The sequence below is a fragment of the Ochotona princeps genome, chromosome 17 (genome assembly GCF_030435755.1).
Source record: "Ochotona princeps isolate mOchPri1 chromosome 17, mOchPri1.hap1, whole genome shotgun sequence".
Lineage (NCBI taxonomy): Eukaryota > Metazoa > Chordata > Mammalia > Lagomorpha > Ochotonidae > Ochotona > Ochotona princeps.
In genome coordinates, this window is record NC_080848.1 from 17,061,308 (window position 1) to 17,086,682 (window position 25,375).

General features: G+C 44.4%; 2 protein-coding genes across 2 annotated transcripts; both read left to right on the forward strand.

The window, feature by feature from the left end:
* The first annotated feature begins 1,753 nt into the window (after positions 1–1,753).
* Positions 1,754–11,011, forward strand: KRT20 (keratin 20). Its single transcript, XM_058676106.1, has 7 exons — positions 1,754–2,228; positions 4,280–4,362; positions 7,226–7,382; positions 7,702–7,863; positions 8,069–8,194; positions 9,157–9,377; positions 10,918–11,011. Exons 1-7 carry the CDS (start codon positions 1,818–1,820, stop codon positions 10,994–10,996), a joined length of 1,239 nt encoding a protein of 412 aa, XP_058532089.1. The 5' UTR covers positions 1,754–1,817; the 3' UTR covers positions 10,997–11,011.
* An 8,423-nt stretch (positions 11,012–19,434) lies between these two features.
* On the forward strand, positions 19,435–24,772 carry KRT12 (keratin 12). The gene is made up of 8 exons (XM_004599070.2): positions 19,435–19,983; positions 20,274–20,356; positions 21,253–21,409; positions 22,535–22,696; positions 22,788–22,913; positions 23,012–23,232; positions 23,877–23,947; positions 24,421–24,772. Exons 1-8 carry the CDS (start codon positions 19,435–19,437, stop codon positions 24,516–24,518), a joined length of 1,467 nt encoding a protein of 488 aa, XP_004599127.2. The 3' UTR covers positions 24,519–24,772.
* Positions 24,773–25,375: the final 603 nt, after the last annotated feature.

The window sequence follows — 25,375 nt, forward strand, 5'->3', positions numbered from 1 at the left end:
AATCCAAGGACTTAAGCCAGTATCTACTGCGTGCCAGAGTGTGCACTAGCAGGAAGCTGAATCAGAAGCAGAGGAAATACTGCAACCCAGACACTCAAATGTGGGCTTGCTCAGCAGCATCTTCACTATGTTGAATGTCTACCGTCTCACCGGAGTCCTTGGGGGTCCAATTATGAGACAGCCATGTGTCAAGGTCCAAGACTCCGTGATGGAGAGGTGTAGGCATCTCCTGTCCTCACTCCAGCAAACAGCACTTCCACTAGGAATCTTTCTACTCCAACAGAAAAACACAGTGGATGACTATCCCACTTCACAGTAGCCTTATTGTATCTCACTTTGATTTTAAAACTTCACAAACTTAAATGCCAGCTAAAAACTGGTAAGATGACAAATTTAATTCCAAAAAAACTTGACAACAGAATTTTAATTCAGGTTTAAACATAATTGGGTCCATCCCCAAGGAATAATTATGCTAAAGAAATAAAAATGACCAGGCCTGGTGCAGTAGCCTAGTGGCTAAATCCTCGCCTTGCACTCACTGGGATTACACACATATGCTGGTTCGTGTCTAGCTGTCCCGCTTCCCATCCAGTTCCCTGCTTATGGCCTAGGAAAGCAGAAGAGCATGGCCCAAAAGGGGACCCTGCACCCATGTGGGAAACCCAGAAGAAACTCCTGGCTCCTGGCTTCAGATCAGCTCAGCACGGGACGTTACAGCCGTTTGGGGAATGAACCAAAGACACAAGACCTTTCTCTCTGTTTCTCCTGTGGTTGGGGGTGAACACAAGCAGCCAGGCAACTGTCCCCAGCCCAACCCTGGGAATAGGGCGGAGTCCCGGGGCAGCATTCACACCCCTTCCTGTGTTTTGGTGGTGGGGAGAGACCTGTGAGGAACATCAGAATTTCTGGAAGCTTCTGTGACTGAACTCCATGGGGGATTCCAGGAGGCAGTGCACGTAGGTTCAGGAGGGATGGTGCAGAGTCCAACCACATTGGTGCTGGACTGACCTTACCACAGGGCACAAAGCCACCTCCAAGTACAAGCATCACGCTCTTACAGCTTCTAGAAACAGAACAAAGGCCAGAGAGTGGCTCCAAATGTCAAACATATTATCTAGTCATAAAAATTAGAACTGTTAGTTTTAAAAAGCCTCCAACTAATCTGCCTAATCTCTTTGTTGTACTTCACTTTCCCAAACCAATCTCCAAGTGCAAGCCTTTCACTCCTGTCACTGTATCGGCTGTATGCTGCTTCAAAGTCTCTCAGACATCTAACCGAGGATAAACCAAAAGCCAGAAGAGGCCCTGAAGAGTCACGTTTCTCAACACAAACAAGACACTCTCCTCTGCAACCAGTGTGACTTGCCATTACGTCCCTACATCTGTCTTCCCAGATAAATTATGTATGAGGACTGTAAAGGTTCTTTATGTGTGTCCTGGGCCACGCAAAATCTGCCGAGACAGGTGCAAGGATTAAAAGTGTACTCCTTCCTGCTACCTTCTGTTATCAGTGATTGGGGAAAAAAAGTAGTCATCTCTGAGAAATGCCTCGATGAAATGCTTCCAGTGATCATTTCTGGGAGGGAAATAAGCATATAAAGGAGGGAAGGAAAAAAAAGGCACACACACACACGCACACACAGACACACACACACACGCACAGGGCAAGGTGGACTGTGTCATTGCTGAGGTGACTAGTAGCAGAGGTGGAGTCAGCAGTCTGGTCCTAACTGCATAAAAGGTCAGCTCGGCACCTGTCGGGAGACAGACTGCGCCAGCCATCCTGAAGCTACGGGTGCCTTCTCCTAGCCTCCCCAATGGATTTCAGCCGCAGAAGCGTCCACAGAAGCCTGAGTTCCTCCTCACAAGGCCCTGCGGTCATCATGAGCAGCTCCATTTATAGGAAGGGGGGCCGGCAGCGCCTGGGGGCTGCACCTAGTGTTTACGGGGGCGCTGGAGGCTATGGCACCCGGATCTCAACCGCCAGTTCTGCACTGAGCTATGGAAACAGTCTTGGTGGTGGCAGCGATCTGTTCCCTGGCAGCGAAAAAATGGCCATGCAGAACCTAAATGACCGCCTAGCCAGCTACCTAGACAAAGTGCGTTCCCTGGAGCAGTCCAACACCAAACTTGAAGCCCTGATCAAGCAGTGGTACGAAGCCAACACACCCAGTGGCATTCGGGACTTCAGTGCCTACTACCAGCAAATCGAAGAGCTGCAGAACCAGGTGAGGCCCGTGCTTCCCCTCTCCTGGTCAGCTGAGGGTGGGTATGTTATGTGGGTGCAAACTAACCTGATAGAGCAGATACGGCTCAGAGGCTTGGGCTGAAAGTGCTCAAGTGCTTAGTGCTCGAGGGTAACTATAAATCATACTGGTAAGGGTTTTTTTTTTTTTTAAGATCCAATTACATACAAAATAGGAGTACACTTCCGGTGTGATACTGTCTATTTTTTTCAGTTTACTGCATCAGCTACATGGACAGTTCCTTTTTGATTTTTTTCTGGAAAGAGCTTTTTTTATGTGATAACGAATTTTGCTGAGGTTCTTTCCTAGTCTTCATCAAGGTTTGACACTCTAGTCAACTCAGAGCTTTGTCCTTCACGGATGCAATATAAGCGTTTAAATACTGTTTCTTAGATTTAAAGAATAGATTGATTCAAGAGTAGAAATGGGCAAACAGACTTTACATTCCTAAAATGCTCTATGTAGTAATCTGATCATCATCACCAAGCAATGGAGAAACGATTTATCTGCTAATAATCTACTGCCCGCAATTCAAATTTATTGCAATCCTACCATAACTGGATGCCACGTCACCCAAGAGGAAGCTATTTTATCAGGGGCATGAAGTGCATGAAATAAAGGCAGAAGACTTTCGTCCCCAGCTGGCAATTTCAGATATGATAACGAGCACGGGCTTTACTTTCATGCTCTTCTTTAATCAAGAAACGTTTCCCTTTCATTTTCATATGTATTTGAGGGTTCTAACCCTCCAGAGCAAAGGTTACTTCCTCGCCAGCGAGTCTCCTGCTCTTGGGTGGTGACAAGGAGCGACGAGATCTGACGCAGATTCTATAGAAAGGAATTGTCCAAGTCCAGGATGGGCGGGCACACCGAGTCACTCTGTCGCTTTCCCGACAACAGTTCACCCTTCTTGAACTCTCATAAAAATTGTTCAAAAGCAGCCTGTCATTCTCTCATACCTCGCTATGACTTACAGCATAGAATCTGCCCTGGGTCACCGCAAAGGCTATCAGGTCCTTTGGTGGCAGACCCGGCATGGGAAGGCAGCCCTTTGCAGGACCAGACTGGAGCTGTCACTGTACCATCTTGTACAGATGGGCTTCTGATCCGTGTGTGACTTGGGAGAACTCCTCCATTCCTTAGCCCTTCCTAAGACCCAGAGGCGGGACAGGTGTTTGGCTTAGTGGTTAGGATACCCATTTCCCATATTGAAGGACTTAAACCTGATTTGGGCTCTACTTTCTGACTCCCCTTCCTCTTAGTGCAAATCTAGGAGCATCAGATGATGGTTGAAGTTATCAGGTTCCTGTCCCCTACATGGGTCACCTGAGTTTTGGGCTCCCAGCACCGACCTCAGCCTCAGCCATCACAGGCACATGGGGAGAGAACCATTACACATGATTCTCTCTCCTCCAGTGAACAAATTTTTCAAAGTTGGTTTGAGTCGAGAGCTTCTCTACCCTCCTATTTCAAGTGCCTCATCGCATAACAATGTCCGTTCATTCACTGAGTCAAAACTTAGTTAAGACTAACCAGGTGCTGGGTAGTGGGGAATTTGATGTTGAACAAAATGTGGCTTGGGAGAAAAAAAAAAAACGCATGGATAAAGCAACTAAGCAGCGGATTAAACACTGGCAAGAAGGGCTGTGGAGGACAACCAGAACACTGGCAGACCCCTTGATGCCACTGGCCTAAGCTGAGACTCAGAGGGGAGCGGGAGCTCACAGGGGAGAGGGGCTGACGGAAGGTGAAAGCAGGAGCCACGTCGCAGGCAAAGCACTGGTAAGGGTAGGTGACTGGAGAGACGTTAAACTCTCCCTTTGTAAAATCACAAGAAAGGGGCTTGAGCTGCATTTTATGATTCTCTTATGTTAAATATCCACGTTGCACTTTTTCCTGTTTTCACATGAAATTCTTGACCTTAACATTATTTTCAATACACTGTGACAGTAGTTGTATCTGAGGATAAATTCAACCATTCTTTTAAACTCCTATCCAGTTGAAAATGTCATCCTTCCTTCCATATTTTCCAGATTAAGAATGCGCAATTGGAAAACTCCCGGTGTACCCTGCAAATTGACAATGCCAAACTGGCCGCTGAGGACTTTAGACTGAAGTAGGTTCTCCAGGATCATGGTATTTTCTGAAAAGCAATCCCTTCCAGGAGTGCTTCATGACACTTGCTACAGAACTTCACTAATACTCTCAGAATCCTAGAGTTTAAATGATGCTGCAAGCTATCTAATCTAATCCAGTGCTCAGGCACAGCCTCCCCCTACAGGCCACCCAGCATGTACCTGACCACTTCAGGAACTGCTCACTTTCTCCTTGGCTTGCTCCTGCTGCCAAAAACATTTGTTCTTAGTACCCTGATATCTGCCTTCCCTCCCCCCCCCCCCCGCCGCCCCCACTGAACCTAATTCTGCACTCTGGAGTAAGGACAAAGCAATTACAACCTCCCCTTCTGTGTCCGAACTTTCTGTCATCTCCACATCCACCCTTGGTGATTTCCAAGTGCTTCCACGCATATGACCCAAGTTCCAAGGGTGACTACTGAAGCTAGTTTTTCAGTGTTTTACAACATGAGCTGACCAATCAAAGAAGCAATCTAGGATCCAATCTAGGATCATGTACTCCAAATCACATTCCCTTTCTCTATGGCCCCCATGTCATGGGTTATCAGAGCTGCTCCTCATTTACTGATTCCACGCTATAACTTCCTCATCCTGCCCTTGAACAAAGCAGTGACCCTAGAGTCCCGCTTTAATGCCACAAGGGATTTCAAAAAAAGAAAATGAGGAAATAGACAGGAACATTAAAACAGGCAAAGTTCACTTCATTCTAATTTTACTCAGTATCTGAATGCCTCCCCGTATCACCTTTTCTCTATAGTTTACGGTTTTATCTTATGTTATTGTATGCTTTACTTGAAAGGCAGAGTTGGCAAGGAGGTGGACCAGAGGTGGAACAGCTGGGGCTCAACCCAAGCCCACATGAGATTCTTGCTCCTCAGGCAATGACTTAATCTACTATTCCACAGCTTGCTGCTTTTAGAAATTACTGCAGTGAAGTTCCTGGCTCCTGGCTTCAGATTCGCCCAGCTCTGGCTGCTGTGACCATTTGGAGAGTGAACCAGTATATGAGAAGATCAATCTATCAATCTATGTATCTATTTCCCTCTTTCTGTAACTCTGCCTTTCAAATTAATATTTCTAAAAGATTTATTTATTTTTATTTGAAAGGCAGATTTTACAGAGACAGGAGAGACAAAAAGAGAAGGTCTCACCTTCCCCCATTTGGATCTACCACATGGGATGGAAGAAGCCCAAGTCCTGTCTTGCAGGATCCAAGGTCATCGGAACGACAACCAGGATCCCGAGCGGTCTGCAGAAACAGAAGAACAGTAAACTTCCTTCGGGACTAGGGAGAGGAGCTTTCTCTGGTCCTTGCCTGCTTCCAACTTTGGGTCCCCACCCTCTCTCGTAATGACCGTCAGGATCGTTCCAGAAACCCCTCAAAACAAACAAACAAACAAACTAGAATAGAAAGAGAATAACAAGGAAAGCTTAGAAACAGACAGGAAACGGTCAGCGGGGATGCACTTATAACTCACTGGGTGGGACACAAAGATTAGTTACTCCTCACTGGGGTATTGAAGATTTCTCTGCACACCCCTCCTATAACTGTTCACCTAAACTGTTGACATATGTCTTGTTAGAGATATAGAGTTAGACTACCCAAAAAACAGCCAGGTTCAGAGAAACCATGCTTCAGTGCTACAAACTGCTAAATACTAAAACTAAAATAGACATGAGACAGCTGAGTGGCAATCTATAGCCATTTTAAGGTATATAGAACATGGTTGAATATAAACCAAAATGGAAATGTCTATGAAGAAGTCACAGGTTGTGGTTGAGAACTTGCATTTCCTATTAACATATTGGTTAATCAATACCATGTCAATTAATGCCATAATGTTGTAATTGGTTGTAAATATTATGTTGGGGCTTTTAATTGATTGGAATGATACTCTGCTGGCTCTACCTTCAGACCAGAGATGGCCTCACCAAGAAACTATTGAACTTACCAGAACAATAAGATGCGGGACTGTATGCCTAGTAAATACTTCCAATGAAAGAATCTCAACTGAATTTGAACTATGGAAATGCAATAAGGTGGAGCAATCCACCGTGGGGGAGGGTTTGGGAGGGGTGGGGGAAATCCCAGTGCATATAAAAATGTGCCACATAATGCAATGTAATTAATAAAAAAAAAAACTGCAAAAAAAAAAAAAAAGAGAGAGAGAGAAGATCTTCCATCCACTGGTTCACTCCCCAAGTGACCACAATGGCCAAAGCTGGGCCAATCCGAAGCCAGGAGCCAGGAGCTTCCTCCAGATCTCCCACCTGGGTCCAGGGTCCCAAAGACCCGGACCATTCTCTGCCCCTTTCCTAGGCCATAAGCTAGATGGGAAATAGAGCAGCCAGGAGAGAAACCAATACCGTTATCGGATGCTGATGCTACAGAGCAGAAAATTAGCATGCTGTGCTACTGCACCAGCCCCTAAATACATTTCTTTTGAAAGATGGCTTTTTTATAAACTTGTGGAGGAAGCCATTTGAGATCATCTTCTTTGGATCCATCTATTTACAAAAGTGATCAAAACAAATTGATCTGGTACATTCATTAGGTAAAGTTAACCATTATTTCACATCAGTAACAGAACCCACTGCAGGAACAGACAGAAAGTAAAACTACTATTTAAATTTCTTTTAAAATCTATTCTAGAATTGAGAAATTAATAAAGTCACATCACATCAAAGTTTTGACCAATCACTCCAAATCAGAGATTATGTGGTAGAACAAGTTATCTGTGCGTTTCAGGAGGGAAAATTACACCATTATACCATGTAAAAATCTGTCTTATTATCTTAGATTTCTGAGGGACTCAGCTATTCCTGCACATCATTAATTCACAGGTTTGAGACCGAGAGGGGGCTACGCCTAGCAGTGGAGGCCGACCTTCAAGGTTTGCGTAAGATTCTTGGTGAACTAACCCTACAGAGATCTGACTTGGAGATTCAAATTGAAGAACTGAATAAAGAGCTGGATCTCCTCAAGAGAGAGCATGAGGAGGTGAGACAAAATGCAGAGGCAGCATTGGGGCTGACAGAGGAGGAGGGGACAGAGGAAGGACAGTGCTGGTGGTGCTGGCGGTGCTGGTGGGGACAGTGATGACACCCAGCCACGCCAGCTCTTCCTTCATTTCATAAGGTTGTTAATGCATTAAGTTACTGGAGCACTAGCCCTTCATAAGTTACTGCTTCCTTACAAAAAAAAAAAACACTCATTAACAGTGAAAGAAATTATAAGACAGCTTATGGCTTTTCTGTTCAGCCTTTTTTTTTTGAGGATATGTTTCAGACTAAGCCTATCAGGATTTTGACTCTTGTAGGAAGTTGATGTCCTTCGCCGGCAACTAGGCAACACTGTGAATGTGGAGGTGGATGCGGCTCCAGGCCTGAACCTCGGGGAAATCATGAGTGAAATGAGACAGAAATACGAAGTCCTGGCCCAGAAGAACCTTCAAGAGGCCAAGGAACAGTTTGAGCGACAGGTACAGCAGAATTCTAAAGTGTGTGCCAGGGTGTGCAAGCTGTCCCCTAAGACACAACTCATTTTCTTTCATGTTTCCTCCTTCTTTCTTTCTTTCCTTTCCTTCGCTAATTCATTCCTTCTGCCTTTCTTTCCTTTCTTTCTTTCCCTCCTTCTCTCCTTATTCATGTAGCCTTTTTTTTTTTCTTTTCCTTGCTGGACTTCAGACAGAAACTCTGCAGCAGCAAGTCACGGTGGATACTCAGGAGTTAAAAGGAATTGAGGCCCAAGTGACGGAGCTGAAACGCACCCAGCAGATCCTGGAGATAGACCTCCAATCCCAACTCAGCATGGTAAAGCACAGCCCCAGACCCCATTTCCCAAGCCACCGAGTGCCATCCAGGTACCGGGGTTAGGGACTCTGGAAACACAAAGACCTTAAAGAGAAGACACTGCCCCCTCCGCCCTGCCTCCCACCCCTTGCAGAGTCAGTAGGAAAACAGGCTGAACAACCGACTATAATTAAAAGGCAAAAAGCAACCCAGCAAGGGGCCCTGCTCTGCACAAAGGCGGAAGTGGGAAGAAAAGCTCAAAAATTTCACAAGGAAGGTGTCATTAAATTAGATCTTAAAATTTGAGATGAATTTTTAAGCTTGCAGCTAAAAGTAGAGAGACATTGCAGGCTATGTAGTTCAGCCAGCTCATGATTCTTGATGCTGTGGGAATCAGCAACCCTCAAATCTCAACAGTAAGAACAACACTGTAGCCATAAGAGGTCCCGGCAGCTCCTCCGTGACCTTCACTCCCCAGGGAAACAGTTAAAGGAGTACACCCCTTCTGGGGCATGATGGGATGGCAGGAGAAAGCAAAGGGGCAAGGACCAAGACATGCCAGACTGACAGCTTCTCCTCCCAACAAAGATTGGTCCGTTTCACCCGCATTTCCTTAGCCAAAGCAGTTTCAGGAAGAAGCCTGGTGTCCATGGGTGAAGAGGTCTAATCACATAGCCAAGCCTGAGGAAGAGGGTGGAAAGTCTGACCTCCTGAGAAAATGGAGAAGCAACCAGTGAAAACAACAATACCATGTACCGCCCTGAGACAACATGGGTGCTGAGCTGGAAACAAAGAAAAAGCCAAGAGCTTCCTAGCTGGGAAGCTAAGGTTGCCTGGACAGAGCAGAAAGTAGAACTAGAAATGCACAAGAGTCGCACAGGTCCCAGCTGCAGAAATGCTGCTTACAAGAAGTTTAAGTCGAGCCACTTCTTAACACCAAATCCTCAACTAAACCCCCCTACCTCTTTTTCTGGTGCCCACAGAAAGAATCTTTGGAGCGCACCCTGGAGGAGACCGAAGCTCGTTACCGTAACCAGTTGGCCACTCTCCAGGGCATGCTAGGCTCTCTGGAGGCCCAGCTGGTGCAGGTGCGGAGTGACACAGAACGCCAGAACAATGAATACAACGCCCTTCTGGACATTAAGACCCGGCTGGAGCAGGAAATTGCTACTTACCGCCGCCTTCTGGAAGGAGACGATGCAAAGTAAGGCTCTGTGACAGAGGCTGTGGGTCAATGACTAAAGGCTCAGTGTATGGCTACATTCTGTCCTATTTGAGTGTCCTTGTCATTCATGATCCTGTGCTGGTGGAATCCCTATCACAAAGGCAATTACACACACTTCCACCACTCACAAGAAAAAAAAAAAGATACTCCGAAAAGTATCCACACATGCCCAAAATGTCAAATACAGCCTTTGTAGTTGAGGTCATGTGTTATGACTAAATTGGAAGATAATCATCCGAGCAATACAGATTATTATTAACTTGATTTTTATGATTAAGTGTAATTGAAAGCCAAGTTATTACTAAAAAAGGAAGGAAGAAAAAGAAAGAAAGAGAGAAAGAAAGAAAGAAAGAAAGAAAGAAAGAAAGAAAGAAAGAAAGAGAGAGAGAAAGAAAGAAAGAGAGAAAGAAAGAAAGACAGGCTCTAAGCTAGAACTCACAAGTTAAACAAGAAGCCACTGAGGTCTGTAGGAGGCAGCTGGAGAAAACAGCAGTGTTTCGGAAGAGGCCTTGTCAAGATCACACCCAAAACATCAACAAGAGAAAATGAAATCTGAATTTCCCTTAGGAGTTTGCTATTTTAATTACAAAAAAATCTAACATCTATCAACTGGGTTAATTTTGGAAGTTATTCATTTTCCAAGTTAAAAAGCAAGACACTCAAATAAGTTTTCGTTATGACAGCACGTAGGTTACCTACATCACAACGCATTGGAGTGCATCAGTCCGAGTACCAGCTCTGCTTCTGATTTCAGAAGCTTCCTGCTAAAGTGTACCCTGAGAGGCAGCAAGTTGGAATATTGGGTCCTGAGCAGACACCGGGGAGACCTCCATTGAATTCTGAGGTCCTGGCTTCAGCCTGGCCCAGCCTCAGCTATTGAGACATTGGGAAATGAACCAAAGAATGGAAGATTTCTCTTTGTCCCTATCTCTCTGTGTCTGTCTTTTAAATACACACAAATATATTTATTGAAAAAAAGTAATACATTCAAGTTGAAACTAACACATTACCAAAAGGAAAGCACATAAAAACAGCATCCAGGCAAACATCACTCAGACTTTGCTTTGAAACACGGAATGGCAGTGTGTGTTAGCTGTTTGTCACACTAACTAAACCCCGTGAGAGGAGTGTCTTAAGAAGGAAGAAGACTTGGAAATTCCCAAGCCAAGTCCAAGTGGCCCCATTGGCTTAGACATCTGGGAAGGCTGGAGGATGGCAAAGGGATAACCGTGTACAGATCCAGAAATCCCAAGCAGAGGGACCACACATGTCACCTGCCCCTGTGGTCTCTCTCTCTCCATCATGATTCCAACACAGGCCATCATAGATAGCAACTCAATCCAATCCAATGATTTCCCACAGGCCCCACCTTTGGCCTAACTTATCAACAAAGTCACTCACCATTAACATAAGCCTTTGGGGTTTGAAAGTATGCATTTGTTTGAGGAAAGCAAATCTTGTTCAAACTATAACAAGCCATAACGCTTTTCTTTTTCTTTTTCTTTTTCTTTTTTAACAGCATAGTGGAAGAGAGAGGTAAGTGGTCCAAATGTTTGCACATTTTCTGTATCACTGGAATCTCAAGTGGCTTTCCGTGAGCCATCCCTGGTGGAAAGTATAAAATGGTTAGCCGTCAAGGGAGCGGGTGGGACACTGGGGATTCTGAAAGTCCCACAGACAGTGTTACAATTCTGTGTGGGAATTTTGACATGCTTCCCTTTGCAGGGCAAGTCTCTTGGCCTGCATTATCGCTGTCCTGAAACCTTCTGAGATTTTAAAAAAGGAAAAACAAAATCAAACCACCATGGGAATTTCTGCTTAATGCAAGATAGCATATTTCTGTGTAAGGGTAGAAAATCCCTAAGTGAAAGAAGAGAGGCACATTGGCTGCACATATTATAAAAGACACTTAAGATGATTTTTTATTTTAAAAAAATCCAATGTTTTTTAGAATGAAATAAGGACAAAAATAACAATTTAAATCTGCACTTTATAAATCAGCAGTCACGTCCCTACATTAACACTTAATGCTTAATATGCATTCAGATGTAAAGAAAACCAGGAAGATTAAGACAGTTGTGGAAGAAGTCGTGGACGGCAAAGTCGTGTCAAGTGAAATCAAGGAGATAGAGGAACCCGTCTGAACAGCTTACAGAAGCACAGATGCTGAGGTCTTCAAAGAAATGTAGCTGTAATATTTTTGTCTTGACAATAAAATGGCCAGCCCAAAGCACTATTAATTCCTTATAATAATTAGAAAGAAAGAAATCTCTGTAATCAAATGTAAATGTTTTACTCAAAGGATCTAAAAATTGCCTGTGAACATGAGAATCAATGAGCACTAGAATCTTTAAAATGTCTTTAGGGTCATCTTAATCATGAAATGCATTCATTGCAAGACACAACCTCCTCCCCCAATCAATATGCAGATAATAGTCCTGAAATTATAGCACATGGCAATCATGTTAAATGTGACCTAGCCAAGGAATTGGTGCTAATGGGGAACAAGTGTCTCTCTACTGCTTTTCTGCTTATAAACTGTAAAACCTCCCCCATGGGAGCTCCTGGATTCATGAGCTCAGCTCCTGGTCAGCCTCACAAAAGGTACAGCATCAGTACAATTCCGCACCCTTCAAATCCTGTCTGCTTTCTGCCCCATTGTCTCTACTCCTTTTAAAACTCAATTCTGGGTACAACATGACAGCCTAGTGACTAGATCCTCGCCTTGCATATGCCAGGATCCCATATGGGCACCTATTCATGTCCCAGCTGCACCGCCTCCCACACAGCTCTCTGCTTGTGGCCTGGGAAAGCAGTAGAGGATGGTCCAACACCTTAGGATCTTGCACCCATGTGGGAGACCCAGAAGAAGATCCTGACTCAGGCTTTGGATCCGTTCAGCTCCAGCTGTTGTAGCTACTTGGGGAGTGAACAGCAGATGGAAGATCTTTTTGTCTCTCCTTCTCTCTATAAACCTGCCTGTTGAATAAAAACAAATAAATCTTTTAAAAAAATAAAATACAAAATAAAATTCAACTTAGCTCTTTGAATAACTTGAGTCAAATCCCAATCACAAATGCTGAGTGGATTAAGAATGACATGCTTGAAATGCAAGTAGACTTGAAACTATTGGAACCCTTGTCAAGGCAGAACACATCTTCTTTTGATAATAAATTGGATAAACCGCCAGGTGCTCTCTTTCTTTAAACTGTGAGCACATACTATGAAACATTTATTGCCTTTTTTTCTAACAGTCCTATTGAGATGTAATGTGTATCATTCAAGGGTTCTTCAGGACATCCATGAAGCTGTGCAGCCATCACCACCATCTACCTGTAGAACATTCCCATCATCCCCACCCCACCACCAGCAGAGCCCTTCACTGTTAGCAATCACCCCAAGCACTTGCTCACCATCCAGTTCCCTCCTCTCTGGATTTTTCTGTCTGGATAGTTCATATAAAGGGAATCACAAATTCCATCCTTTCGTACACAAACACTCACAGAGGTTAGCCACTGATGAATGGATAAACAAAAGTGGTACATCTGTGCCAATGAAAATTAGTCAGCAATAAAAGAAAGAATACATTTATGCTGATAGGTGTTATTACATAGCTGACCTTAAAAATATTATGCCTGAGGGGGTGGTGGCAGCGTGACAGCATAATCACTCAAGTCCTTGCTTTGTATGCATTGAGATCCCATATGGCCGCCGGTTCATGTCCCAGCTGCTCCACTTCCCATCCAGGTCCCTAATTGTGGCCTGGGAAAGCAGTGGAGGATGGCTCAGCTCGTTGGGACCCTGCACCCTTGTGGGAAACCTGGAAGAGGTCCCTGGGTCCTGGCTTCAGTTCAGCTCAGTTCCACCCATTGCAACCTCTTGGGATGTGAATCAACAGGAGGACGCTCTTTCTCTCTGTATCTCCTTCTCTCTGTATATCTGCCTTTCTAATAAAAATAAATAAATCTTTAAAAAATGTATAATGCCTAGGGGAAATACATATTGTATTTTTATTCTTTTTGTATTTTAGTGAGCATAACTGCCTGTGAATGCTCATGGGAAAAATAAATTTGCCCTGTATTGTTACATTCTAGTGAATTGACATAAGTTAGACTCAAGATTTAATGTAGAAGTTTGTAAATAAATAGAATTTTGAGTTTGACTACTATATGGAAAATAACAATTTTCCTTTATGATTCCTTAAATTCATTATGATTCCTTAAATCATATCTAATATTTGTTCAGCACTAAGAGCCGACCGTGTGCCAAGCACGTCATTTGCTGCTCTTTCATTCTCCTTATAATCCTACGAGGTTCAAGTAATTGAATCCTGTGCACTTATCAAGATACGAAAATATTTGACATCTGAAGATAGCCATTTCATATGGTTTGCCCTTATTCTGTTACCCTCACTTTACCTATGAAGTTAAATGAGTAATATATGAAAACAGGTGATAAATTCATCCCTAAGTCACACAGTTAACACGTGGGAGAACAAGAATGGAACTCGGCGTTGTTTATTTAAAGCCAAAATATCCTCTTTTCAAATATTTCCTTTCTTGATGGAGTAGATCAATCAACCACCTCAGCTATATGCTTCCAGCGGAAAACTGGACAAGGGGAAACTCTAAGATAGACTGTCAATCAGTGGACTCTGCACCAGCCTCATCGTACCTGGACCGTTGCTGATGATATGTTGGAGCTTCTAATTGATAGAGGTGACGCTCTGCTGGCTCTGCCTGCAAACCTGAGAGGGCCTCCCTAAGAGGCCATTGAACTTGACTGGACAGTGGGATGCTGGACTCTGTATGGTGTGAGCCTGTAATTAGGGAATCCCAATGGAACCTGAGCTGTGGTTATGCATCATGGTGAAGGAATTCACCATGGGGGAAGGGTTTGGGGTGAAGGGGAGGGAATCCCAGTACCTATGAAATTGTGTCATGTAATACAATGTAATTAATGAATTAAAAAAATTTTTTTTAAATATTTCCTTTCTTTTTTCCTATCTTCTTTTCTTTTTCTCTTCCTTTCTTCCTCCTTAAATGTTGGATTGGAGCCTGTGCTGTGGCATAGCTGGGGGAGCCACTGCCTGTGAGGCTGCCATCCCAAATGGGTACCAGTTTGAGTCCCAGCTGGTCCACTTCTGATTCAGCTCCCAGTTGATGCACCTGGGAAGATAACAGAGGATAGCCTGGGTGCTTGCCCCTGCCGCTCACATGAGAGACATGTAGAGGGCTTCTGACTCCTGGCTTCAGCATGACCCAGCCTTGAATACTGCAGCCGTTTGAGGAGTGAACCAGTGGATGGAAGATCTCTCTGTCTCTCCCTCTGTCAGTATACCATGACTTTCAAATAAATAAGTAAGCATTATTTTTTTAGATTAACACTATGCTTATATGGGGTACAATGCAATATACACAAATACACACACACAGGATAAGCCGTTCTTACAGGCAATTACCTCTTCTATTCAGCTTCTCCTTTGCAGTTACACAGAATATAACACGATGCATGAACAGGTGCCGCACTGTGCTGTGGAACACCAAAACCTATGACTTTCACTTGACTATGCTTTGGTACCAATATCCAGTCTCCCCTTATCTCACTCTCCCTTTGCTTCCCAGACTCCAATAATCCTGTTTTACACTCATATTACATGTGAAAGAAAACATGCCAGATTTGTTTCTGTGTCTGGCTTACCCAATTTAATATAATGACTTCTATTTCCACCTGTTTGCTGTAAATGTCAGAATTCCATTAGTTCCATGACAAAATAACATTCCATACCACAATTTCTTTATCCGTAGCACTACTTATACTTTCAATGCAATCCTCATCAAAATACCAAGAACATCTTCCACAGAAAAAGAAAAAAGCAATGCTAAAATTCAGATGGAAATAGCCAAAGCAATCCTGAACAAAAGTAACAAACATGGAGACATCTCAATACCAGACTGCAAGACATGAGGCTGAATTGTTAGAGATAAGACCTGACACGTTCAGGGTGGTATAGCTGTAGGCACAGAGCTGCTGCAACCAGACAGCCTGCTACCGGCATAGAAACAGGTGTACAGACCAGTGAAACAGAACAGAAATCCAAGAAACGAATACAACCTATCTTTGACAAAGGCCCTCAAAACATGCCCTGGAGTAAGAATAACCTCTTCAATAAACGGCTCAGAAAATCTGCCTATTCAGAAGTTTTGCAGAAGACTGAAACAGAACCCTCTATGTATTGACTTCAGGTCACTGCAATCAGCAAACTGTTTTCAAGCATGTTAAAAAAATAATACTTGGGCCGGTGTGGTAGCCTAGCAGCTAAGGTCCTCGTTTTGCATACATCGGGATCCCATGTGGACGCCGGTTCTAATCCCAGTGGCCCCACTTCCCATCCAGCTCCCTGCTTGTGGCCTGGGAAAGCAGTCAAGGACGGCCCAAAGCCTTGGGCTCCTGCCTTTCTGATAAAAATAAAATTAAAACCTTAAAAAAAAAAACTTGTAGAAACAAACTCCTTTTACCTTTGAGCATGGAACTCAGCCTTTCTTGTGCTTCCCTGCGGGTCTTCATTCATCCCTCAGCTCAAAAACACAGCTTCCATGTATGCAAAAGCACTCACACACCTGTTCTTCCTGCTACTCACTTAATTGCTACAGAATGATAAACTACACGATGGCCCAAGACATGAGTGAGCTGCAGAAAGAAGCGCATCTATTTTTTTAGATTATTTATGTATTTGAAATGCAGAGAGAGAGAGACTCTTTCATCTGTTGGTACCTTCCCCAAATAAGTGTTGTAAGGAGCAATTTGAAACATCATGGAAACCTGCCACCCTGGACCCAGAGTCATTCCACCTGTTCATTAATCAGACAATCCGGCATCACCAGAGAATCTCATCCTACATCTCCCAGTCCCTTCCTCAACCCCACCCACTTACCAGCTATCCTCAGGCATTCGTTTGCAGGCACCAATCCCATGGGGCCTGCCTTCAATCCTTCCCAATCCCACCCCCCTGCACCTTGTGAGCTAACCTGAATGTAATAAGCCCTAGGTACCTATGTCTGGCCTTCCCCTCGCAGCCCCACCACCACCACAGCCCTGTTACCACCTCAGTACTGTTCCTGCCCCCCACTGAAGGTGCCTCCATGTTCCCTTTCCCTCATTGCTCTTCCCACCACCCCCGTCCCGTTTCTGTCCCGTTTCTGCCCCGTTGGAATAAACCTCCTAAAGTGCTTCGTTGAGTCTGGTGTTTTCGGCTCACGGTAAAAGAACCAGGTTGCGGGAATTAGCTGACACAATAATGTAAGAACTCCAAGAACTCCAACTTTTTTAATAACTAACAGGTGTAACAGCTAGGGCGGGACCAGGCTCAAGTCCGGCACCTGAAATTTCATCTAGGTCTTCCATGTGAGTATAAGGACTGAAGCACAAAGGCCAAATCCCACTGCCTCCCAGGCTCATTAACAGGCAGTCAGACTGGAAGTGGAGCAGCCAGGACTCAAACCTGTGCTCATTACCGTGTGCTAGCACCTTGGGTCGCAACTTGACCCAACACACTACAATGTCTGGCCCTAGAAGCAGACTGGTTTTAAAGAAAAGCATTTGGGTGGGGAATTTTGCAATAAAAGTTAACCAAAAAAAACTAAGCTAACATGAAAAAAACATGTGCCCATCACACTCAGTAAAAAGCGAAGGATTTACAAACACCACACAAATCATTTTCTCTACTGGGATCATTCCCTGAGCTATAAAAACAGTGGCCAGGATTCTAGGCTCTGGTCCTATACCTCCCTGCCTCAACTTCCAGACACTTTGCCAACAAACCCAGAAACTCAGCTTCCTGTACGATTATACAGCTGTCAAAGAAACTTACCATCACTTCTAAAAAATATCTAAAGCAGAGGCTTAACTTAGTGTCTCCCTCCTCACATCTCTCACCCCCAAAAGGCAGTAAAAGTAGCAAAAGTACTCCCCATTCATGATGAGATTCAGAAAGAAGATCTTGGCCAGAGCATACCAGTAAATTAGGGCAGTCACTTGCAAATGAAATGAGTTTTAAATGACACATCTGAACATGCTAAGAATTAACTCCTTTCAAGTGAAATAACTTCAGGAGTGCAATGAAGTAGATTAGCCAAACATTAGGCTAGGACTCGGGATAAAACAAAAATCCAATAGAGTCCCTAACTCAGAAGCTTATGGTCTAGCTAAAATCTGTTTATTGAGGGGGAAACATGAAAGTGTAATACGTAAACATAATGTATAGATACTGAGCAAAATTACTTCAAATTTTCATAAAAACAATGGAGTTGAAAAGTATTCATTTAGAGCCTGGCACAATGGCTCAGTTAACTAATCCTCCCCTCACAAGTGTTGGCATCCTGTAGAGGCACCAGTTCATGCCCTGGCTGCTTCACTTCCCATCCAGCTCCATGCTTATAGCTTGAGAAAGCAACAAAGAATGGCCCAAAGCCTTGGGACCCTGCACCTGGCTCTTGACTTTGGACCAGCTCAGCCCAGGCCATTGCAGTCATTTGGGGAGTAAACCAGCAGAGGAAGATCTTTCTCTCTGTATCTCCTCCTCTCTGTGTATCTGCCTTTCCAATTCAAAATGAGCAAGTAAATCTTTAAAAAGTCATAAGTATTCATTAGACAAAATCAATTCAAAAATGCAGCATTATCATATTTGCATATTACATGATCCTAACATTAAGTTACAATTTTGAGAGTGATGTAAATGAGTAACGATTAACAACTCTAATGTCAAGTTCCCATGTGGGGAGAATCCATTTCTCTTCACCACAGCAGTCACTATCCTCCTAAAATTAGGGTTTTAATTGTTTATTAAACTTGAAAAATGCTTCCCTTTTCTCCTTATTGATAATAGCAATAAGACCTTAAGTTCTTTGTAAAAAAAATGTTTTGAGAGATAGATAAGGTCAGGAGACAGACAAAGAGAGACAGCGAGAGAGAGAAAAAAAGATTGCTTTGCCATCAACAAGAAAACTCCCTAAATGCCTGCAATTTCCAGGGCTGAGACTGGTTGGAGTCAGGAGCCAGGAACGGAATCCAGGTCTCCCAGGTGAGTGGTAGAAACCCAGTTATGTGGGCCATCACTGCTGCTTCCCAAAGTCCGCCTGCATTAGCAGAGTCAGAGCCAGGAACACATCCCTGGTACCCTGAGATGCGGAATGGGCATCTTCACCACAAGGCTAAACACACAGCCCATTCAACCAGCAATGTGTTTATGCAGTCACCATTACAGGCACCATGTATTAAAAGAATTAGCACAGAAAGTGCTCAATGAAAAGTACTGAATGATTAGACAAGGCCCCTGATTTCACAACTGTTCACTAAGAAAGTCAGTTCTCTCATGGAGGAAAAATTGCCGAAACAACTATACCATCCGTCTCAAAAACAGCCCTTGTCAGTTTTTCAGAGATGTGCTTTCTTGATTCAGGAAAAAGGAATCGTGCAACACCCTAATGGCAAAGTCTTAAAATTCTTGAAAAAAAATACTCCAACATCAACCCAAAAAATGCATTTATTCATCCATGTGCTTTACAACCACTTCTGAAACTGCCTTCTACCACAAGACTCACTAAACCATAATTTAATGATTTGCTTCAGGTTTTTTGAAGGAAACACATAGGAAAGAGGAATAAAGAACTTTCAAAAGCTTAGAGTTTAGTAAGAAGTGATCATGAAACTATCCATTCAACAATCACCCTTGGTTTTCTTCATGACAGCACTGACAATACAGACAACAATCTAGACAACAAAGATTCCTTGTGACAACCCAGTCCTGCTCCACCCAGCTTTCTTTTTTATGTAATAAATGTTTCATGGAAATGACTGCTCAATTACTTCTATATCAATGAATTTTCATTTTACATTAATCACTTACTTGCTAAGTCGGCCACAAAACAGAAAAGGTTTGGGGGAGACGCACAAACCTATCAATGGCAACACCCATCTCACAGCCTATAAAAGCGAACCTTCCCAGCTCTCCCACACTCCTTGGCCTGTGGTTGCTACCATGTCACTCTCTGTGCGCACCTCAGCCCTGTCCCGGTGCCTGTCCTCCCAGGGTGGGGCTATGGGCAGACCCAAGGGCATGTCGGCTTCCAGCATGGGAAGCAGCCTTGCAGGGAGTGCCTTTGGCTTTGGGGCCAGCTATGGAGGAGGCTTTTCCGCTGCATCCATGTTTGGTGCTGATGCTGCCTTTGGAGGTGGCTCTGGAAGCTCCTTCGCAGGGGGACTGGGCTCTGGCTACGGGGGTTGCCTGGGAGGTGGCTTTGGAGGGCTGGGAATGAGCCTCGGGGGAAGCACTGCAGGTGGCTCTCTCTATATTCCCTCTGTCGGTGATGGAGGCCTTCTCTCTGGATCTGAGAAAGAAACCATGCAAAATCTGAACGATAGATTAGCTTCCTACCTGGACAAGGTTCGAGCCCTGGAAGAGGCTAACACAGAGCTCGAAAACAAAATTCGAGAGTGGTACGAAGCGCGAGGCTCCAGGTCTGGAGATGCGGGGCTGCAGGGTGATTACAGCAAATACTACCCGCTAATCGAAGACCTCAGGAATAAGGTGAGAGCACGCCCTGAAGGGGCTTTAGGAATTATTTTTCTTTTTTATGATTACTTTTTTTTTCCTACAAATTAGATTTTGGCAGCATTATTTTTATGTCAGGATATTTTTAGCTTCATTTTCTCATGTATCATAAAATTCATATGTTTTGCCTTTTTGGAGGAAAAGAAATTTATTAACTTTTCCATATTGTTTCATAAGCATATTGTCCAATGACAGTAAGTGAAACCCACCTGCAGGACAGTAGCAATGCAGGAATGCATTTTGTGTGTCTCCGCCTGTGTTGCCAGGTCATTTCTGCCAACATCGGGAATGCCCAGCTCATCCTGCAGATTGACAACGCACGACTGGCTGCTGACGACTTCAGAATGAAGTGAGTGGAACAGACCAGGGAAAATGAAGTCTTCCCATGACTTCTGTTTCTATCCCATTTTCCTGCTTTGAAATATTTCTAATCTTCTTAAGTTTACATGTTCCACATTCTTAGGGTCTGCCCAGGACCTTCTAGAAAGTAATTGAAATCAAACCCAATTCTCATTACATGTAAGCTGCTTAAACCTGGCACTATGGATCTCCAAACTGGTCATTAGCTGTTGCCAGAGGATCCAATGTTGTCCTTCCTAAACGTCTTATAAGTGGATCACAATGAATTGTTAAGGCTTCCCCAAAGGGTTAAATGAAACGATGGTTTTCTCAATGGCACATACATCTAAAAGATGTATGTATTTTTATGTCCCTCTTCCTTTTCCACGCTTGGCCCTTCCTAATTTTTGTTTTGTCTTACAAATTTCTACGCAGAAGTTGCAGTGGCAATGGTCGTAAAGGTATAAAATCATGGAGAAAGCTCCTAAAGAAATATCAATGTTTTAAATTAAGTCAAGAATAAAGTTAAGCAAACGAGCAACGGTTATTTTATTTTCAACAGTTTTGTGGATGCCCTTGGAAACTCCGCCTGAACAAGGAGCCCACGGCTCTTTGTAGTCATGGCAACCACAGGCAGTACCAGTAGAGCTCTCTGCTGTAAACATATAACGCCTTGCTAACTTTTTCAACTTTCTTCTCCCCTCCAACTGAGTAGCGCATTATGATGAGAAAAAAGAAGAAGAAGAAAAACCAGGAAAGGAAAAAAAAGATTTACAAAAGGCAAAACTGCATTCATTGTATGCTGTTGTGCTGTTTTTAAACAGCCACACAGGTCACAATGGGTGCAGCAGCCTTGTTTACACTACAGTGTTGGTTCCCTAAACTGTTTCCTACTCGGCTGTTCAGGTATGAGAACGAGGCTGCCCTGCGCCAGGCGGTGGAGGCCGACACCAACGGGCTGCGCAGGGTGCTGGACGAGCTGACCCTGGCCAGGGCTGACCTGGAGATGCAGATCGAAGGTCTGAACGAGGAGCTGGCCTACATGAGGAAGAACCACGAGGAGGTCAGAAGCTGGTTTTCCTCTCCCAGACTCAAAAGCCCTACTACGTCAAGCCCACAAGTCTGCAGTTAGATACACAGGGCACAGGATCTCCCCGGTTAAAATGGTCATTTGTTTTGAATTTTGGACTGTATGTGTATGAAGGTGCTTATGAGTGTGCATGTGTGTGAGAGTGCAAGATGTAACCAATTAGAAATACTTTCTAATTTTGTCAGTTTCATCAATAGGTTGTTACAATAAGAATTTCATTATCCTGATTTAAGATTTTCTTGTTTTGAAAGGCAGAGTTGCAGAGAAGAGAGAGAGAGGTCTCCTATCAACTGGCTCATTCCTAAATGGCTGGATTGGCCATACTGAGCCATACCAGCAGCAGGAGTTCCATCCAGTCTCCCATGTGAAAGCAGGGGCCCAAGCATTCATGTCACCTTCGCCTGCTCTCCTAGGTGCATTAGCAGGGAGCAGGCAGCTGGGACTGGAACCAGTGCCCATATCGGATGCTGGTTTCACAGGTAGCAGCTTCACCAGCCACACCTCAACACCAGCCCCAGGGTTTTTGTTTGAGATTTAGTATTTTGGAAATTGAAAACAAAAGCCGGACAATGCCATGTGAAGTTATGCATGTGTGAGACGCTGGTTCCACCCAGTGTTCTTGACAGAGAAAACTTTGATGTGCCCCCGTGTGTCACAGGCTGGTGTGTGGAGATGCACACAGCAACCAGCCTTCCCCACACTGCTCACTTCTCAAGGACTTCTCAAGGTGCAGACAGCGCATGCGCCCAGGTGCTGCACTTAGCCCTAGGTTCCACAGCTGTAGCTGAAATCCCCCGGTCCGTGCACCAGGCCTCCCCTACCTGGAAAGAACCCTCCCCAGCAGGAGAGTCAAACACCTGTCAGGCACACAGGCACAGCACCTAGGACTTCAGTTCTGTTACAATCAAAAGAAAAAATGTGAAATTTTAGAAACGAAGTGTTACTATTAGAGTTGTGTTCCTATCAAGCAGTCAAAAAAAGTATAACTTTTAATGCTTCTTTGTGGAGGAAGAGGCTCACCACGGCAAGAGTAGCCTAGCTCACAAAAATCATTGTGGGCCCCTGTGCTCCTCTGCCTCACTTGCTCTGTGTCTCCAGGAACTGCAAAGCTGCCGGGCAGGTGGCCCAGGTGAGGTCAGTGTGGAAATGGACGCCGCCCCCGGAGTGGACCTGACCAGGCTCCTCAATGATATGAGAGCACAGTATGAGATCATAGCCGAGCAGAACCGGAAGGATGCGGAGGCTTGGTTCATGGAAAAGGTAACACAACCAAAATCCACAGGCTGCCATACACTGGCAGAACGACCCACTAGCGAGCACCCCTGCCCCTTGGCCCTCTTTGCTTTTGCAGAGCGGGGAGCTGAGGAAGGAGATCAGCACCAACACGGAGCAGCTTCAGTCCAGCAAGAGCGAGATCACTGACCTGCGGCGCGCGCTTCAGAACCTGGAAATTGAGCTCCAGTCCCAGCTCGCCATGGTGGGCGCCCGCGGAAACACTGCTTCACCCTCCGGACGCCCTTCTCTTTCCAGCCTCTTCCAATCATTTTGACTCTATCCTGTTCTTCCTTCGTGCAGAAGAAATCCCTGGAGGACTCGCTGGCCGAAACCGAGGGCGGTTACTGCAGCCAGCTGTCCCAGGTGCAGGAGATGGTCGGCAACCTGGAGGCGCAGCTGCAACAGGTGCGCGCCGACACTGAGCACCAGAACGCCGACTACCAGCGACTGCTCAACGTCAAGGCCCGCCTGGAGCTGGAGATCGAGACCTACCGTCGCCTGCTGGACGGGGAGGCCCAAGGGTGAGAAACAGAGCGAAGGTGTCTGCGGAGACAGCCCGACTGAGGGCACGAGCCATCAGGTGTGAGGGGCAATCAAAGCAGGGTCCTTTAACGAACGGAAAAAGGGCAAATCAAGTAAAGATGTGCCTGGGGTTTACCAAATGCACCTGTAAAGCATATTCACTCATTATCTTACTGAATAAAACTGCTGCGATGCACTAAGGCACTGCAGAGGTAGGCATACTTTAAACGTGTAACCCCAGGTACTAGAAAATCACCCATGCAATGTCTGATATCAACGTCCAATGCTAGGAATGCCCTCAGACCCAATGGAGCTGAGCTTTCTGAAAGTAATAGCAGCGCTCTGGTGGGAAAGACCCAGGATTGCGAATCAGGAAGTTTGGTTCCTGAGAGCAGATCTCCCATCCACTACCTGGCTGCTCTGCGAACCTATTTTAGGGCCGGTGTGAACGTAGAGGCGCCCTGTACCTGCTGATGCTTCTCTGGGTGCCTCATGCAATCCTCTAAACCAGAATAATTGGGATTCTTCATTTGGCCATAGTTCTGAGTGCCTTTCTAAGATTGAGCTCCCATGGCAAATTTTCCCAGTTGCTTCTCATTCTCCCAAACAACATCAGACGCCGTCCATCTTGTCTCCTTTGCAGGGACGGTTTAGATGAGACTTCGTCTGTGTCAGGCTCCAAGTCCCAAGCACAGTCCATCGATTCCTCTAAAGGTAAGCAGGGGAGACTCCGTGACGTCAGACTGGCATGTCAGTGATTAGCGCTGTAAGACGTCATGGAATACTGCAGCATAACTTACATGGAATCATTCCAATTTAAACTATATTTATATTTTGAACCATGGAGAAAAATATTTACGTATCCCCGCAGTAAAATGAGTACTCAGTACCCTGTTAAAAACCTTTGGTAAACCCAGGAGGGATGGAAGCCTACTCCATAAACAGGAACCAGGACTAGCATAACTTAAATACCTAAAAAGATAAATAGTCTCCTTTGTGGACAAGACAATAACGAATATATTTCATTGTCACTAGGCCGAATTTTTGTTTAGATGGTAAGAGTCATTTTTGAAAGTTAAAACCGGTGGGTTGTGTCCATCAATACGATACTTAGAAGCTCACTTTAAACTAGAGTCAGTTTTGGATAAAAGAAACATTTTTGTTCTCTGTCTTCCATTTTTTTTAAGACCCATCCAAATCCCGGAAAATCAAGACAATTGTGCAGGAGGTGGTCAACGGGGAGGTGGTGTCATCCCAAGTGAAGGAAGTAGAAGAACTAATGTAAAATTTCAGAAGACCTATTGATGAGCCCTTCCTTAGGAATGAGAAATTTGCCAAGAGAAAATATTCCTTTCAGAGTAAGATGGCATTTTAGCCCAATCACTTTTTTTTAACCTTATTTCCTTTAGATTCTCTATTCATGCTGAGTCCGTTTTGCCCCTTGGAAACAATTTTAATTCTAAGTCATTGCAGTCATGTTTGATATTTATAACAAACCAAAACTACTTGATGTCTTTCTGGATTTGGAGTAGCCCTTACGGAACATTCTTCTGTTGTCCCAGAACAGTTCTTTATTTTCTAATCACAGAGCTTTAATCAAGTAGTATTGCTTTAAAAGTGCTAACAATAATAATAAAAAGGAATAGGTATAATAGGCGAAATGTGTGCTTTCATTATTCCAACAACTATGTCAAGGCCTTCAAAGAGAGGGCTGTGAAACACTAACGATGAAGTCCGCAGACACGGAGGCAAAGACGTCAGGATTGGTGTGTGCATTTCTGCATCAATTTCTAGAGCTTGGAAGTGACACCTCCCCCACTGACATTCTTTCTGCCTACCTGTGGGTAAGGTGATGCTCACCCATCATCGCCTGGAACCTGGGTGGGTGGGGGGTGGAGGACGTGATTGCGCTGTGGATAGAGGGCAGACCTATAGAGGAAGGGGCGGTGTGTATGACTTCTAAGAAGGTCTGCAAAGCATTGCAGCTCTGCACCAATTTTTTCAGGATGAAAGGAAACTACTTAGAAAAAAAAAATCAGTGATTTTGCTATGTTTCCCAATGAGACTTCATGGAACAACCAGAAAGTTCCAAATAACACCCCCTTCTCATCAATTCTCAGCTATTGCTGTTAGTTGCACGTA